This window comes from Phacochoerus africanus, chromosome 3, assembly GCF_016906955.1.
Source record: "Phacochoerus africanus isolate WHEZ1 chromosome 3, ROS_Pafr_v1, whole genome shotgun sequence".
Lineage (NCBI taxonomy): Eukaryota > Metazoa > Chordata > Mammalia > Artiodactyla > Suidae > Phacochoerus > Phacochoerus africanus.
The window spans coordinates 167,053,045-167,072,838 of record NC_062546.1 but is presented as its reverse complement, the minus strand read 5'-3'; the positions used below and the strand labels follow the sequence as shown (position 1 = coordinate 167,072,838).

Sequence of the window (19,794 nt, the reverse complement as noted above, 5' to 3'; positions counted from 1 at the left end):
CCCCACCCATCAGCACTGAGAAGCCCCAGGCCAAACAACAATCCAGGTGGGATCACAGCCCCACCCATCAGTAAACAGGCTGCCTAATGACCCCTCAGGCACACAGCTGCTTCTAATCTCACCCAGAGACAAAACCCCACCCACCAGAGGGATAGGAATCAGCTCCACCTACCACTGGGCAGGCACCAGTCTCTCCCATCAGGAAACCTACAGCAAGCCCCCCTGTACCAAATTCAGCCACAAGGGGGGCAGACACCAGAAGTAAGAGAGGCTATAACTCTATTATCTGTAAAAAGGTCACCACACCAAAAACCTATAAAAATGAAAAGACAGAGAACTAGAACGCAGATGAGGGAGAAAGAAAAAAAACCCAGAAAACCAGCTAAGTGATGACCAGATTCTCAGCCTCCAGGACAAAGACTTTACACTGTTGATGCTGAAGATGATGCAAGACATTGGAAATAAACTGGAGGCAAAGATGGATAACTCACAGGAAACACTGAGCAAAGAGATACAAGATATAAAACTTAAGCAAGAAGAGATGCAAAATACAATAACCGAAATAAAAAACTCATTAGAAGAAGCCAACAGCAGAATATAAGAGGCAGAAGAACGAATAAGCGAGGTGGAAGACAGATTAGTGGAAAACACACATCTAGAACAGAAGAGAGAAAAAAGATTGAAAACAAATGAAGAGAGTCTCAGAGGACTCTGGGACAATGTTAAATGCACCAACATCTGTATTATAGGGGTGCCAGAAGGAGGAGAGAGAAGGGGACAGAAAAACTATTCCAAGAGATAATAGCTGAAAACATCCCTAACATGGGAAAGGAACCACTCACTCAAATCCAGGAAGCACAGCGAGTGCCATGTAAAATAAACCCAAGGAGGAACACCCTGAGACACATATTAATCAAACGGACCAAAATTAAAGACAAAGAGAAAATCTTGAAAGCAGCTAGGGAAAAGAAACAAGTACCATACAGGAGAACCCTGATAAGGTTAATGGCAGATTTTTCAGCAGAAACTCTGCAGGCCAGAGGGAGGGGCATGATATACTTAACATGATGAAAGGAAAAAAAACCTCCAACCAAGATTACTTTACCCAGCAAGGCTCTCACTCAGATTTGAAGGAGAAATCAAAAGCTTCACAGAGGAGTTCACATCATGGCTCAGTGGTTAACGAATCTGACTAGGAACCATGAGGTTGCAGGTCCAATCCCTGGCCTTGCTCAGTGGGTTGGGGATCCGGCGTTGCTGTGAGCAGTGGTGTAGGTTGCAGACGCAGCTCGGATCCTGCGTTGTGTGGCTCTGGCTTAGGCCGGTGGCTACAGCTCCAATTATACCCCTAGCCTGGGAACCTCCATATGCCATAGCAATGGCCCAAGAAATGGCAAAAAGACAAAAAAAAAAAAAAAAAAATTCACAGATAAGCAAAAGCTGAGAGAATTCAGCAACACTAAACCAACCTTACAACAAATACTAAAGGAACTTCTCTAGGCAGAAAAGAAAAGACAGCAACGGGAAACAAAAATTCCACAAATGACAAGGCTCACCAGTAAAGGTATATACACAGTAAAGATATGAAATCATCCATGCACAATTATGCCACCAAAATCAGAAATCTTGAGAAGAGGTGGGTACAAATGCAGGACACTGGAGATGCACTTGCAATTAAGAGACCAACAACTTAAAACAATCTCATATATATATGGACCGTCATATCAAAACTTCAGAATAACTGCAAACCAAAAATCTACTATTGATGCACAAAGAAAAATCAACTCAAATACAACACTAAAGATGGTCATCAAACCAGAAGAGGAGAGAACGAGAAAAGAAGGGAAGAAAAAAGAGCAACAAAACAAATCCAAAGCAATTAATAAAATGGAAATAAGAACACACATATCAATAATTACCTTAAATGTTAATGGACTAAACGCCCCAACCAAAAGACATAGACTGGCTGAATGGATACAAAAACAAGACCCATATATATATGCTGTCTTCAAGAGACCCACTTCACTTCTAGGGACACACACAAATTGAAAGTGAGAGGATGGAAGAAAATATTCCATGCAAACGGGAATCAAAAGAAAGCTGGAGTAGCAATACTCATATCAGACAAAATAGACTTTAAAATAAAGAATATTTTAAGGGACAAGGAAAGTCACTACGTAATGATCAAAGGATCAATCCAAGAAGAAGATATAACAATTTTAAATATCTACGCACCCAACATAGGTTCACCACAACATATAAAGCAACGGCTTACAACCTTAAAAGGACAGAGCCACAATAACACAATAACACTGGGGGACTCAACACCCCACTTACAGCAATGGACGGATCATCCAGACAGAAAATCAGTAAGGAAACACAGGCCCTGAAATGAAGCTTTAGACCAGATGGACTTAATAGATATTTATAGGACATTCCATCCAAAACCAACAGAATACACATTCTTCTCAAGTGCACATGGAACATTCTCTAGGATTGATCACATCCTGGGCTACAAATCCAACCTCAGTAACTTTAAGAAAGTTGAAATCATATCGAGCACCTTTTCCAACCACAACGCTATACAACTGGACATCAACAACAAGAAAAATATTGCAAAAAACACAAACACAGGACACTCAACAACATGCTACTAAACAACCAATGGATCACAGAAGAAGTCAAAGAGGAAATTAAAAAATAACTAGCAACAAACAACAACGAAGATACAACACTCCAAAACCTATGGGATGCAGCAAAAGCCGTTCTAAGAGGAAAGTTTATAGCAATACAAGCCCATCTCAGGAAACAAGAAAAAGCCCAAATAAACAAGCTAACGTTACATCTAAAGCAGCTTGAAAGAGAAGAACAGACAAGACCTAAAGTTAGTAGAAGGAAAGAAATCATAAAGATCAGAGCAGAAATCAAAGAAAACCATAGAAAAGTGAAACGAAAAGCTAGTTCTTTGAAAAGATCAACAAAATTGATAAACCCTTAGACTTCTCAAGAAAAAAAGAGAGAGGACTCAAATCAATAAAATCAGAAACGAAAAAGGACAAGTAACAACGGACATCACAGAAATACAAAGGAACATAAGAGACTACTATTGCAACTATACGCCAATAAATGGAAAACCTAGAAGAAATGGACAAATTCTTAGAAAGGTACAATCTTCCAAGACTAAACCAAGATGAAATAGAAAAGATGAACGGACCAATCACAAGAACTGAAATTGAAACTGTGATTAAAAAACTTCCAACAAACCGAAGTCCAGGACCAGATGGCTTCACAGGCAAATTCTATCAAACATTTAGAGAAGAGCTAACGCCTATCCTTCTGAAACTATTCCAAAAAATTACAGAGGAAGGGATACTCCCAAACTCATTCTATGAGGTCACCATTACCCTGACACCAAACCAAACAAAGATACCACACACAAAAAAGAAAACTACAGGCCAATTTCACTGATGAACATCGATGCAAAAATCCTCAACAACATACTAGCAAACCGCATCCAATAATACATTAAAAGGATTGTACATCATGATCAAATGGGATTTATCCCAGGGATGCAAGGGTTCTTCAATATCCACAAATCCATCAGTGTGATACACCACATTAACAAACTGAAGAATAAAAACCATATGATCCTCTCAATAGACACTTAAAAAGCCTTTGACAAAATCCAACACCCGTTTCTGATAAAAACCCTTCAGAAAGTGGGCAGAGCCGGAACCTACCTCCACATAATTAAGGCCGTATATGATAAACCCACAGCAAACATCATTCTCAATGGTGAAAAGCTGAAAGAATTCCCCCTGAGATCAGGAACAAGACAAGGATGTCCGCTCTCACCACTACTCCTCAACACAGTTTTGGAAGTCCTAGCCACAGCAATCAGAGAAGTAAAAGAGATAAAACGAATCCAAATTGGAAAGGAAGAAGTAAAACTATCACTATCTGCAGACGACATGACACTATACCTAGAAAATCCTAAAGACTCTACCAGAAAACTGTTAGAGTTCATCCATGAATTTGGCAAAATCACAGGATACAAAATTAATACACAGAAATCGATGGCATTTCTATATACTAACAATGAGAGAGCAGAAAGAGAAATTGGGGAAGCAATCCCCCGTTGATCATCAAACCAAAAGAATAAAATACCTAGGAGTAAACCTACTTAAAGAGATAAAAGACCTGTCCTCTGAAAACTGTAAGACACTGATGAATGAAATCAAAGATGACACAAATAGATGGAAAGATACTCCATGCTCGGGGATTGGAAGAGTCAATATTATCAAAATGGCTATATTACCCAAGAGAATCTACAGATTCAATGCAATCCCTATCAAATTACCAAGGACATTTTTCACAGAACTTGAACAAAATATTTTAAAATTTGTTTGGAAGCACAAAAGACCCAGAATAGCCAAAGACATCCTGAAAAAGAAAAATGGAGCTGGAGGAATCAGGCTCCCGGGCTTCAGACTATACTACAAAGCAACAGTCATCAAAACCATATGGTATTGGCATAAAGACAGAAATACAAATCAGTGGAACAGGATAGAAAGCCCAGAATTAAACCTACACATCTACAGCCAACTAATCTATGACAAAGAAGGCAAACATATACAATGGAGAAAGGACAGCTTGTTCAATAAGTGGTGCTGAGAAAACTGGACAGCCACATGGAAAAGAATGAAATTAGAACACTCTCTAACACCATACACAAAAATAAACTCAAAATGGATTAAAGACCTAGATATAAGAGCAGACACTATAAAACTCTTAGAAGAAAACATAGGCCAAACACGCTCTGACATAAAGCACAGCAACATCTTCTCAGATCCACCTCTTAAGAGTCATGACAGTAAAAACAAAAATAAACAAATGGGACCTAATCAAACTGAAAAGTTTCTGCACAGCAAAGGAAACCCTAAACAAAATGAAGAGACAACCCACAGAATGGGAGAAAATCTTTGCAAGTGAATCAACTGACAAGGGATTAATCTCCAAAATTTATAAACAACTCCTACTGCTCAATACCAAAAAAACAAACAACCGCATCAAAAAATGGGCAGAAGTTCTAAACAGGCAGTTCTCCAAAGAAGACATACAGATGACCAAAAAACACATGAAAAGATGTTTGACATCACTCATTATTACAGAATTGCAAATTAAAACCACTATGAGGTACCACCTTATAACAGCCAGAATGGCCATCAGAAAGTCTACAGACAATAAGTGCTGGAGAGGGTGTGGAGAAAAAGGAACCCTATGACACTGTTGGTGGGATTGTAAACTGGTGCAACCACTGTGGAAAACAGGATGGCGATTCCTCAGAAAACTAAAAATAGAACTACCATTTGATCCAGTGATCCCACTCCTGGGCATCTATCCAGAGAAAACCATGACTTGAAAAGACCCATGCACTCCAGTGTTCGTTGTAGCACTATTTCCTTTTTTTTTTTGTCTTTTTGCTGTTTCTTTGGGCCGATCCCGCGGCATATGGAGGTTCCCAGGCTAGGGGTCCAATCGGAGCTGCAGCCACCGGCCTACGCCAGAGCCACAGCAACGCGGGATCCAAGCCGCATCTGCAACCTACACCACAGATCACGGCAACGCTGGATCGTTAACCCACTGAGCAAGGGCAGGGACCGAACCCGCAACCTCATGGTTCCTAGTCGGATTCGTTAACCACTGCGCCACGACGGGAACTCCTGTAGCACTATTTTCAATAGCCAAGACATGGAAACAACCTAAATGTCCATCGACAGAAGAGTGGATCAAGAAGATGTGGTACAAATACACAATGGAATATTACTCAGCCATTAAAATGAGTGAAATACCAGCATTTTTAGCAACATGGATGGACCTAGAAATTATCAGGCTAAGTGAAGTCAGCCATACAATGAGACACCAACATCAAATTCTATCACTGACATGTGGAATCTGAAAAAAGCACAGACTGAACTTCTTTGCAGAACAGATGCTGACTCACAGACATTGAAAAACTTATGGTCTCCAGAGGAAACAGTTTGGGGGGTGGGGGGATGTGCTTGGGTTATTGGATGGAAATCCTGTGAAACTGGATTGTTATGATCATTATACAAATACAGATGTGATAAATTCATTTGAGTAATAAAAAAACTTAAATAAAATAAAATAAAAAATAAAAATAAATAAATAAAAACAGTTGGAGTTCCCACTTTGTTGCAAAGGGTTGGGCTACATCTTGGGCATGCTGGGACGAAGGTTCAATCCCCAGCCTGGCACAGGGGGTTAAGTATCCAGCATTGCCACAGCTGCAGCATTGGTCGCAACTGCAGCTTGGATCTCTTGGCCTTGGGAACTCTATATGCCACAGGGCAGCCAAAAAGTAAAAGAAAAGAAAAAAAAACAGTTAACTTCTGTGTTAGAGTCACATTATTTCACTTGTAAGATAAATTTTTACAAGGAGGGATGTCTTTAGCTACATGTTCCTAATCTAAGGGAGCTTTTGAGCCTTCCATTACTGGCTGAGGTTTTTCATAGGAGGAAGGTTGATGAGGAATATTACCAACCAGATATTGCAAATACAGTTTGCCACATTAAGTAAACAAAACTTTCTACAACAAACATTTTTACAAATGTAATTTTCTATTAAAAACAAACAAAAAAATTTAAAAAAAAAACACTGATAGTCTCAATGTTAAAAAAAAAAGTTAAGGCCCTGGAAGTATTAAAAACAAACTTTTTAATATCTCAAGAAAGCTCTTTGTGCTTTTAAGATTTAGAAACCCAGAGTTCCCGTTGTGGCTCAGTGGTTAACGAATCCAACTAGGAACCATGAGGTTGAGGGTTCAATCCCTGGCCTCGCTCAGTGGGTTAAGGATCCAATGTTGCCCTGAGCTGTGGTGTACGTCGCAGATGCAGCTCGGATCCTTCATTGCTGTGGCTTTGGTGCAGGCCAGCAGCTTCAGCTCTGATTCAACCCCTAGCCTGGGAACCTCCATATGCCATGGGTAGCGGCCCTAGAAACAGCCAAATAACTAAATAAATAAATAAAATAAAATAAAAACACTGATAGTCTCAATGTTAAAAAAAAGTTAAGGCCTTGGAAGTATTAAAAACAAACTTTTTAACATCACAAGAAAGCTCTTTGTGCTTTTAAGATTTAGAAACCCAGAGTTCCCGTCGTGGCACAGTGGTTAACGAATCTGACTTGGAACCATGAGGTTTCAGGTTTGATCCCTGGCCTCACTCAGTGGGTTAAGGATCCAGCATTGCTGTGAGCTGTGGTGTAGGTCGCAGACACAGCTCAGATCGAGTGTTGCTGTGGCTCTGGCGTAGGCCGGCGGCTACAGCTCTGATTAGACCCCTGAGCCTGGGAACCTCCATATGCTGTTGGTGCAGCCCTAGAAAAAACAAACAAACAAACAAAAAGAAAGATTTAGAAACTCAAATTTTTGACAGCAAAACAAAGTACTGTATAAATTTAATATAAACACTGTGGTAACTAGTGCACAAACACTTATCTTCTTATATATGTAAGCATATAACCTGGTTAATCCCTGTTCTTTGTAGTCTCAGAAGCATTGGTATCAATAGCTGCTTAGTTTCATCTTAAGTGTCTATTAAACTCATAATTTCTGATTTTGACTTTAATCAAGTTGAATCCAATATATTTAAAAGTAATAATTCATTTCCACAATATATAGTATACACACTCTTTGAATTTAAAACATCTTAACATTTTCTTCCAAAGATTTTCTCAAGTTCTTAGCCAGAAATTTTTTCCCAGCCTGAATAGTGTAAACCCCCGGGGTTAACAAACTTTCTGTAAAGGGCCCAATAGTAAGTATTTTAAGCTTTGTTAGGCCACATGCTCTCTAGCTCAACTATTCAATGCTGCTATTATAGCTTAAAAACAACCATAGATAGGTATAAACAATAACTGTGACTGTGTTCCAGTAAAATTTTATTTACAAAAACAGGTGATAGGGCAAATTCAGCCTGCAGGCCACAGTGTTACAACCCTTGGTTAACCCATTATCAGGTTCATGTATCCTCTTACAGTACAATGTGAAATATAGTACAAATGTTTTGGCTTTATTTCCATTTTTAATCAATTTTTAATCTAACATGGATTATTTAACCCTTAGCCTCTGGACTGCTTTAATTTTACATTATCCATAAACTCTTACCAGCGAAAATACTTAAATCAATGTTGGGGAAGTGTGAATAAGGATAATTTTGAGGTAATTGTTAATTACTGTTTAAGGATAGGTGTTAGTTGATACAGTATTCTGAGTAAATTTTGTACTTTTATGGAGGAAAATCTATCTCAGTGGGTGGCACATTTTGTTTGCGTATCCAATTATGTGTTTCCATTCTTAGTTTGAACACCTAATTTCCCTCTCATTCTGATTTTGTTGTTCTCTCTGATTAAATATTTTCCCTCCTTTTACCCCATCTTTCTTTCTTTCCTCTTAGCATCCATATTACTTGGATGAGCATCTTACTTTCACAACCTAAGATTCAACTCATCAAACCTTAATACCTTACAAAATTGTTTCCTGAACATGTTTTTGGATGACATCTTTCCTCACTTTGAGGACACAGGATAATAAGCAATAGGATTTTGTATTCCTCACTTCACTAATAATATTTTAACTTTATCTGTGTTAGAAAGTCATGAAAAAGGAGTATAGGGTATCTTTTTCACTCATATGAAATTATTGTTCCTTCAGTCCTGAGATCTAGTCAAACCACTTATCTAATATTTATTGCCAAGATTTGATAATTATTAGTCAAAACCCAAGGATGTTGTCCTAGTTCTTGTCCTCTTAAGTTCTCTTTAATTCAATACTGTCAACTAGGCCATGTTCAAATGTTATTAATTCTCATATGTGGCTCTCTTTCCTTGCACTCTGTTTGATCTTGCGGTATCTCTTTCAAAAAATACATTTCTCTTTTACCAGCTGCTAATCACGGCATGAGTGTCTGCCCTCTAAATTGTCTTCTAAGGGAGTTTTCCTGTTTTCTTCTGCATTTTAGTAGTGTTTAATAGTGACTCTGACCCTAATGCTTTGCTTCTCTTCCTATTTTAACCCAAAAAACACCTGAATGGATGGTTATTACCTCCTCAAGCTGAAAATCATGAATACATAATTTCTTATGTTTTATTTTCAGAATCCTCACCTCTTACATGTTAGTTTGCCCATCTTCCTTATCCTCTGAAATGAAAACAATACCAGTGATTTTTCTGACTTCTTAAAGCTACATGGTCTATTTATACTGTTTTGTGTCCTTTTCTCAGCTCAATGATGTGCTAAAAATAATTTATTCATTTCTTTTTCCACTGCCAAATCACTTTTCCAAGTTCTATTATTGCCTAACCAGTTTACTGTATTATTTCTTCAAGATTTCTGAGCTTCAGTTTCCATCCTTTAGTCATACATAAAATCCGAATTGTTGTTTAATCTGAAGTTAGTTTTTTTCCTTCTTATCCCTTTCATCAACTCTTATCCACATCCCTAACAAATTCCTTTCCATTACATATTATATTCTCCCTTCAACATTCCTATAATTATCAACCTAAATTATTCACATATAACTATTTATATTTTTTTTTCTTTGAGCTATAATGAAGTTAGTAATGCTCCTATTCTCTCTAGGGATATTGACCCTTCAACCAAACAGTTCCACATACAAAGAATAGTTTAATTTCACTTCTCTAATTTTCCTGAGAGAACCAGAGCATATTACCTGTAAGCTAAGAGAAGTTGATTAAGCATGAAGAGCTGTATATTGCCATTTTCTAAATATTTGTTGAGCACCTACCATGTGCTAGCTAGCATTCTAGCCACTAAGAATACAGCAGTTCATGATATTAAGTGGTACTAGACAATATTAAACAGGCCAGAGAAGTCCTAACCAGTCTATAGCATTTAGCAGACTAGATATGTCTGAAGCCCCAGAGTCATGCTGTTCCCAACACGGTAACCACTAGCCACATGAGGCTAGTTCAATTTTATTTTATTTTATTTTTGTCTTTTTAGGGCCGCACCTATGGCATATGGAGGTTCCCATGCTAGAGGTTGAATTGGAGCTACAGTTGCTGGCCTAGGCCACAACCACAGCAACGTGGGATCTGAGCTGCGTCTCCGACCCATACCACAGCTCACAGCAACGCCAGATCCTTAACCCACTGAGCAATGCCAGGAATCAAACCTGCGTTCTCATGGATGCTAGTCAGATTCATTTCCACTGAGCCATGATGGGAATCAAACCTGTGCCACTGCAGTGACAACACTGGATCCTTAATCCACTGAGCCACACAGAAACTCCAATCCAGTCATCTGTTGATGGGCATTATGCTTGTTGTTTGGCTATTGTGAATATTGCTGCTATGAATATTGGGGCACATGTATCTTTTCAAATTAGTGTTTTCTTTTTTTTTTTTCTGGATGTATACCCAAGAGTAGAATTGCTGGGTCATATGATAGTTCTATTTTTAGTTTTCTAAAAAACCTCATACTGTTTTCCATGGTGGCTGTGCCAGCTTACATTCCCACCAACAGTGTACAAGGGTTCCCTTTTCTCCACATCCCTGCTAACATTTGTTATTTGTTGATTTTTTGAGATAGTCATTCTGACTGGTGTGGGTGATATCTCATTGTGGTTTTGATTTGCACTTCTGTAATAGTTAGCAATGCTGAGTTTCTTTTCACATGCCTGTCTCCATCTGTATGTCTTCTTTGGAGAAGTGTCTGTTCAAGTCTTCTGCTCATTTTTTGACTGGATTGTTTTTTGATAGTGAGTTGTAAGAGCTGTTTGTATATTTTGGGTATTTAACCCCTTGTCAAGTCACATGATTTGCAAATATTTTTTCCCATTCTGTAGATGTTTTTTCATTTTTTTGATAATTTACTTTGCTGTGCAGAAGTTTTTAAGTTTAATTAGGTCCCACTTGTTTATTTTTGCTTTTATTTCTTTTGCCTTGTTGACTGATCCAAAAGAAATATTGCTTCATTTTTGTCCAAGAGTGTTTTGCCTACATTCTTTTCTAGTAGTTTTACAGTTTCATGTCTTACATTTAGGTCGTTAAACCTCTTTGAGTATAATTTTGTGTATGGTGTGAGGATATGTTCTAACTTCAATGATTTACATGTGGCTGTCCAATTTTCCAAGAACCACTTGTTGAAGCCACATTTCAAGTGCTAAATAGCCCCATGTGGCTAAAGACTTACCACATTTGACAGTATAGATATAGGAGGTTTCCATCAACACAGAAATTTCTGTCAGATAGTAGTTGCTCTAGAGAAATTGGAACAAATATGGAAAATTTTGAGCCCATCCAAAAATTTTAAAATATGTCATAGGACAACTTGGTTCCCTAAATTAGGAGCTGACCTATGCCCAAAGTGCCAAAAAGGTAGTAGGAACTAGGTTATTTCTTTGGTCTAAATGAATATTAACCAAAAAAATGCTCAAGATGACACAGATATATGGAATTACTCTGTATTATATGACATGGGTACCTAAATGTCTGTCCTGCCAGTGCCAACCTGAAGAGTACTTTTTGGGTTTTAAAATAGCCTTCTGCTATGTCTGTCCTGCCAGTGCCAACCTGAAGAGTACTTTTTGGGTTTTAAAATAGCCTTCTGCTAATCTCTATTCCTGTTTTAAAAACTCACCTAATGTTTTCAAAACAGAAGGAATGTTTAACTCACTAGTTTCTCTGTTGACCTGTTCTTCATTTTTATCTATGAAGCATTTATACTGTGACACTAGACTAGAGATTGTATAAAATAGATTGTAAGCTCTAAGAGAGCAGAGAGTAAGCCTTTCCTGAGCTCTGGACCCCTCCTAATCTCTACCCTCTTGCTTCTTAACACTCTAATATAATTAGTACCACGTGTTCTGCTACAAGTATTTAGTAAGTATTCATTGATGTCCTACTCTCATCTATTCTAATTCTTACTCTTTTCTTCCATTCAGTCTTTCTGATCTGTATTTTCTTTCTCTTTACTTAACAGACAGTGTGGAGCGTTCACTATTAAGACAATTGGGCAGCTCTAGTCCAACTCAACTGATTTCTTGTCCAATGATCCTTGTGTGGCCGAGATCCAGCTTCAACGAACCGGCTAGAAGCTGCCCGTTGTGAAATTTAGGGTTAGTTAATACCTCACCATACTTACTTATTCCACAATAAGCTGTCTAAATTTGATGCTGTTTGCTTTTTCAGCTGTTCCACAAAATTATCAGGTAGATGTGGCATGTTGGTTTTTTTAATGTGTATTCTAACTGTAGTGACATTTTCTACAACATGTTTTATCCATTCCATAAATAATAATCACATTGGGAATAGTGAGGTGTCCTTCATTTTCTCTGCTTTGTATTATTTATTTTCCTCTCAGTCTTCTGGAAGTTATGTTTCATATTCTTTGCTTTTATTTTAATATTTAAGATGAGAGTCATTTCTAATTCTAGTAGAATTTTTAATACTTTCATACCTTTTAGCATATACTATATTTAATCTTAATGATTCTGTTTTACCTCTTTGCTATTTTGTCATTTTTGTGCATTTTTCTGTTACTGCTACCTCTTATTCAACTTTGCTTCTACCATGGTTTTCAGAATTTAAATAGTATTTATACTTCTTTTTTTATAGCATTTTCCAAACATCAGAAATACCATGAACATGATCAGTATTCTTTCTTTTTCATATGATTAATTTGACAATAATAAATTTTTCCCTAATATTTGAAATAATGCTCCAGCCTTCCTATAACATAAGCCATTTGGTACCAAATTTTATATAATATGGATCACTTCATGGTATTGTTTTGATAAAAGAAGGGATCACCTCTGACATGATCCCATAGTATTGACAGACATTCAATTGTATTTTAGTATTCTTTAAATGCTTTTTTCTTTTTTTTGTCTTTTTGTCTTTTCTAGGGTCACACCCCCAGCATATGGAGGTTCCCAGGCTAGGGGTCCAAGCAGAGCTGTAGCCACCAGCCTACGCCACAGCCAAGTCTGCGACCTGTGCCACAGCTCACAGCAAGGCCGGATCCTCAACCCACTGAGCAAGGCCAGGGATCGAACCCGCAGCCTCATGGTTCCCAGTCGGATTCGTTAACCACTGAGCCACGACGGGAACTCCTGAATGCTTTAATCTTTTGACCTTTTCTCCTTATGTTTTACCAGTATATTTAATTATATATGTCATCAGTTCTTAAAAGGACAGTTATTTCCATAAAAAACAAAACTCTTTCTTATAACAAAGGAACACTTTAAATTCTGATTCTAAAGCCAATCTTATTATAAAATTGGAAAATAAGTGGGGAGGAAAAGCTGTTGTTCAGAAGTTACAGAATAAGTCATAAGTTTTTATCACTAAAATTTTATTTGTAATATGAAAAAAAATCCTTCTTCAATCTTTTGCAATTCTGTCACTGACCACCTAATTTTAGGAGGTAAGGGGAAAAGTCATAAATATTGACATTACCCTAATAAATCTCTTTCTTCTATTATTCCATGCCCAAATATATTCCATGCTCAATAGCAACAGAAATAATAAGAGTTGGACCTCAGAGTTTTTCCTGTTAAGTCAAATAGTGTTTCTTTTGAAACCATGGTGAATATGTTTGCCAGTCAAATGGTTTCATGAGAATAGTAGGGCCATATAAATATATACTAGCATACAGGGATCCCATGTACATTAATTATTCTGCTTTTAGAAATGTAAAAAGACTAAAGTCCAACAATGAAATTTCAAAATTTCTGTAAGTAAAAATTATTAACCACTGGTATTAGAGATCTTCCTTAATAGTACTATCCTTGAGAAAGAAAAAAGTTAAATGTTTTGATTTTCAAAATATTAAACGTGATGCTAAACAAATCCTGGACTGTTAATAAAAATTAATGATGTATTATTGGATGAGGAATTTTGATAAATTATAGACATCCAAGTGTGTTTTTCCACAGAACTATATAGATTATATGCATGCACACATATAATATACATACATAATATGCATACTGACATATACACATTTTACATATATACAAGCATATAAAATTCATACAAATAGACCTTCTTACAATTTAGCCTTATTTTGAGAAGCTAATCGAACCTGTGGAATTTATTGCAGCCTAAATATATGGAGGACATCCTCAACCTTTTTCATGGCCTAGCTTGATAGCCCAAACATGTTTTTCTAAAAACAGGGAATTCCCATTGTGGCACAGTGGGTTATGAACCTGACTAGTAGCCATGAGGATGTGAGTCCCCTGGCCTCATTCAGTGAGTTAAGGATTCAGCGTTGCTGTGATCTGTAGTGTAGGTCTCAGCTGTGGCTTGAATCTGACATTGTTGTGGCTGTGGCGTAGACTAGCAGCTGCAGCTCCAATTCAGCCCCTACCCTGGGAACTTCCATATGCTGCACGTGCAGCCCTAAAATGCATAAATAAATAAATAAATAATAAAACAGATCAAGAGGAAGAAAATTTTCCTTACATAGACTAAAGCTAATTTTATTTTTTCTTTTCTGTAGTATATCTTCTATAGATAAGTTTGAAAAGAAATTTTTACTTCCTTAGTACCCATTTGGAAAGGCCAATTTTAAGACATCTGCAATTCACTCTGTTATAGATTGAAATAGGTAATGCATATATTAGTACCTGTATGAGAATCACAAGGTAATAACTTTATAGCCTCTTTTCCCAAAATCTCTAATACAATCAGAGATAGAAAGATGGTAGCATGTCAAAAGATAAAATAGCTTCGAAAATCAAGACTTTGACTTCCTCTGTCAGCTGATTTCAGAAGGATAACTTATAAAAAGGGGTATGATTTAATTTATAACATTGCTTTATAAATTTCTGCCAGTAATGGCAGTACAGTATTTTCAAACACATTTATACATGATAAACCCCCATATGTTAGGAATGTTTCCTGGATTTATGCTATATTTAACTATAAAATAATGAACTGGGGCCCCCAAAATTCTGTTTTTCCAGAAGCAGTGCTTGGATAGTATTAGAATACAGAATCAAAGGACTAGAAAAAAACTTAGGATGGGTATCTAATTCAACTTTTATGTCATACTTCAACATGCACTATTGTAATAATAGTAAATTGCTGGACCCTGGACCTATACCTTGACTAAAATGTACTCTGAAGTCCCTCTAGAATTCAGGAGGAAAGGGCCAAATTATACACAAAGGGTGGATATAATATTCATAATTGGTGCTATTTCTTTCAACTCTATTCAGTTTTCATTCCTGCATATAAATTCCTAAAAACATGCTATCAGCTTCTACACTTTTCACGTTGAATACTACTCTCTGATTAGCTAAGTTATTGCTATTGTTGGACCTGCCATGAGTGCTTCTGTATCTCTGCTTTTATGTACTGCATAATTTTGCTAATGTTTTCTGCATCCTCCTGGTTTCTCCCAGAAATTGAGTACCATTTAAGATCACTTGTATTATTTCACATTGTCATTATTTCATTTCTCCTTTCCTTGTAACATAATCCTTCAATTTTCTATATAGTTGATTCATGGTTATCTTGATGTTACCTACTTTCTGACCTGTCAAAATCTGAAAATATTAAATAGAAGGTATAGGTTTCAAACTAGTGAAATAACAGATTAAGGATTTCTCATTTTACCATTCTTTTTAGGCATGGTACTTAAAATATTATCGACTAATATAATGCCAAGCCTGATTGTATCAAAGTAAAGATACACAACAACAGTATGAATAGTCATTAAGACATTTTGGCTAGTGAGCGATAGCATATTGACATCTGACTTTTTTTTTCTGCTTTTCAGGGCCACACCCACGGCATATAGAAGTCCCCAGGCTAGGGGTCAAATTGGAGCTACAACTGCTGGCCTATGCCACAGCCACAGCAAAGCAGGATCCAAGCCACATCTGCACCCTACACCACAGCTCATGGCAGTGCTAGAGCCCAGATCCACTGAGGGAGGCCAAGGATCAAACCTGCAACCTCACGGATTCTAATCGGAGTCGTTTCCACTGCGCCACAATGGGAACTCCTGACTTATTTTTAAAACATGTAATTTAAAAACTTTCCATCTACTGATTTGTCAGTTGTCCTCATTTGATATGTATTTCTTAGTTAAAAGAAGCCAATACTTGATTATTTACTAATATTTTGGTGCATGATTTTCTTAGTGAAGCTAGTATGTTCACCTTAGTTTTGTATTTCTGTCAAGGTGTATACTTATAAGTAATGGTCATTTAGTGTTTTTCTGAAGGTGATATGAGTCATAAACATCTTAGTACCCTTTCTCCCCTTTGGAAATAAGGGGCATAAGAAGCTACACCTCTCTATGTAAGGACTGAAGTCCTTCTCTTCCTCCCTTGCCAAGTCTTTTCCTCAGTTCAGCCCTCTACTTGTTGGTTTTTGTTCCTCATCAGAAAAAACTTGGGGGACCCTAGATCCTAACACTCCTTTGGGGTGTATGTACCTACAAGATTCCAATATGCTTTTAGGCCTAAAGAATTTCTAAAAAGAGGATTTTTTACTATACTTACTTTTTTCTTCATTTCTTCCCTCATGGAGTAGAGAGGGTAAAATACAACAACTCTGAAAGTTTTTCTTTCCTGGGGAAAATAACACTTCTGAGAAGATGGTAGGTTTGTTTTGTTTTGTTTTGTTTGGGGGGGGGGTGTATTATTTTGTTATATAAAGAGAGCCAAATAAAGGCTTCAAATAAATGTCTCAAAGTTCTTAGCATTTATTTTCCTCCCATTACTTACCATGAACAAGTTTTGTGGTATTCCCTCTAGATCTTTGTCTTTAATAGGTTTCAGTGCTTCTTGAAGTTTTTTCCTTTAGAAAATACAAGTAAAAATCAAATTATGGTTAACCCTTAAACAGCACCAACATACACATACACACATGTACACACAGTAAAAAATCTGATTATAAAACCTAAACAGCCCTTCATATCCACCATTCTATATCTGTGGTTCCTCCCTGGTTCCTTATTTGCAGATTCAACCAAACCATGAATTATGTAGTACTATAGTTCATATTTATTGGGAAAAAAAATCTGCCTATAAGTGAAACTGCACAATTCAAACCTCTGTGTGGTTCAAAGGTAACTGTGTATTCTTCCTGTCCCATGAATTCCCTAAGCCTACCAGTTGTCCCCTTTCAATCTGGAAAGAACTCTTAGACAGTGAATTTTTTCTCTTTTCCAGTTTGTTCACCAAATACCATATCCTTATTGCCTGAATCAATTTTTTAAAAAGAAAAAACTTTTCTGACAATTAAGAAAGACCTCCCTTCATCTGGCTTTCCCCTTAAGGCTTAAGTCTCTTAGCATTCTGAAGACCTCTGTTTTCTATTTTGAATAGAATTGCCCCAAATTTTTAGAGACCCTGAGTCTTTTCTTATCTACCCAATTCAATTAATTTTCATTGACTGAAAATGATAGGACTTAAGTATATTAACTTTGTAGTCATTGTATGTGTACTATCACCTCTGCTTTCATCTTCAAATATGGTTCTAAACTGAAAGAAAAGAAATGCAATCAAGCATACTTAATTTTGGAAGAGTTTTGTCAAATTCCAACCATATTATCAATGACATTTAAATTCATAAGATAGTCCCCAAAAAGATGTCAATATTAGGCTAAATTTATAATCTAATAACATTAACTCAAATTCTAGATTTTGGGAATAAAAGAGAGAAAAAAATTCTTGCCCTCCTCAACTTCCCTAAGAATAGGGTTAAAGAAAATGCCTACTAACCCAAATATTCAATCCAATTTCATAGAATTTCCAACAGTATAATGTTAACATGAAAAAAATATAGGCAACATGGGGAAAGATGTTTTGGCTTAAAGAATCTAGCTTAAAAGTAACTAATTCATGCAGATTACATGATACTATACCTAGAAAATCCTAAAGACACTACCAGAAAACTGTTAGAGCTCATCCATGAATTTGGTAAAGTTGCTAGATACAAAATTAATACACAGAAATCAACTGCATTTCTATATACTGACAATGAAAGATCAGAAAGAGAAATTAGGGAAACCATCCCATTTACCATCACATCAAAAAGAATAAAATACCTTGGAATAAATTACCTAAAGAGACAAAAGACCTATACTCCAAAAACTAAAAGACACTGATGAAAGAAATCAAAGACAACACATATAGATGGAAAAATATACCATGCTCTTGGATTGGAAGAATCAACATAGTCAAAATGACAACACTGCCTCAGGCAAACTACAGATTAAGTGCCATCCCTATCAAATTACCAATGACATTCTTTACAGAACTAGAACAAAATACTTTAAAATTTGTATGGAAACACCAAAGACCCTGAATAAACAAAGCAATATTACAAAGAAAAAAACAGAACTGGAGGAATCAGGTGCCCTGACTTCAGATTATACTACAAAGCAACAGTCCTCAAAACACTATGGTGCTGGCACAAAAAACAGAAATATAGATCAATGGAACAGGATAGAAGGCCCAGAAGTAATCCCAAGCACCTATGGTCAACTAATCTATGACAAAGGAAGCAAGAACATACAGTAGAAGAAAGACAGTCTCTTCAATAAGTGGTGCTGAGAAAACTGGACAGCTGCATGTAAAAGAATGAAATTAGAACATTATCTAACACTATACACAGAAACAAAATGGATTAAAGACCTAAATGTAAGACCAGATGCTATAAAACTCCTAGAGGAAAGCATAGGCAGAACGCTCTTTGACATAAATCACAGCAACATCTTGTTTGAGCCACCTCCTATAATAATGACAATAAAGACAAAAATAAACCAATGGGAACTAATTGAACTCAAAAGCTTTTGCACAGCAAAGGAAACCATTAAGAAGAAAACAAAAAGACAGCCCATAGAATGGGAGAAAATCTTTGCAAATGATACAACCAACAAACACTTAATCTCTAAAATATTCAAACAATTCATACAACTCAACAACAAAAAAACAAACAACCCAATTAGAAATGGGCAGAAGACCTAAATAGACATTTCTCCAAAGAAGACATACACATGGCCAGCAGGCACATGAAAAAATGCTCAACATCACTAATTACTAGAGAAATGCAAATCAAATCTGCAATGAGGTACCACTTGACACCAGTTAGAGTGGCCATCATTAACAAGTCAACAAACAACAAATGGAGAAAAGGGAACCCTCCTTCACTGTTGGTAGGAATGTAAATTGGTACAACCACTGTGGAAAACAGTATGGAGTTACCTCAGAAAACTAAATATAGAACCACCATATGATCCAGAAATCCCATTCCTGGGCATATATCCAGACAAAACTTTCATTGAGGAGTTTCCATCGTGGCTCAGTGGTTAACGAACTAGGAACCATGAGGTTGCAGGTTTGATCTCTGGCCTTGCTCAGTGGGTTAAGGATCTGGCGTTGCCCATGAGCTGTGGTGTAGGTTGCAGACTCGGCTCGTATCCCACATTTCTGTGGTTCTGGTGTAGGCTGGCAGCTACAGCTCCAGTTGGACCCCTAGCCTGGGAACCTCCATATGCTGCGGGAGTGGCCCAAGAAATGGCACAAAGACAAAAAAAACAAAAAAACTTTCATTGAAAAAGATACATGCACCCCTATGTTCCTTGCAGCACTATTCACAATAGCCAAGACATGCAAACAACCCAAATGTCCATTGACAGATGAATGGATTAAGAAGATATGTGTGTGCATACATACAAGGGAATACTATTCAGCCATAAAAAGGACAAAATAATGCCATTTGCA

The 19,794-nt window shown here is 36.9% G+C and overlaps 1 protein-coding gene across 3 annotated transcripts in view; it reads left to right on the top strand.

Moving 5' to 3' along the window:
- BOLL (boule homolog, RNA binding protein) overlaps positions 1 to 12,862 on the top strand; it is a 65,038-nt gene extending 52,176 nt beyond the window's left edge. For all 3 annotated transcript variants that reach the window (XM_047770467.1, XM_047770468.1, XM_047770466.1), the window contains one exon: positions 12,027 to 12,862. In XM_047770467.1, the coding sequence (XP_047626423.1) occupies positions 12,027 to 12,050 (24 nt within the window). In that variant the 3' untranslated portion in view covers positions 12,051 to 12,862. The remainder of the gene's footprint in view (positions 1 to 12,026) is intronic.
- Positions 12,863 to 19,794: the final 6,932 nt, after the last annotated feature.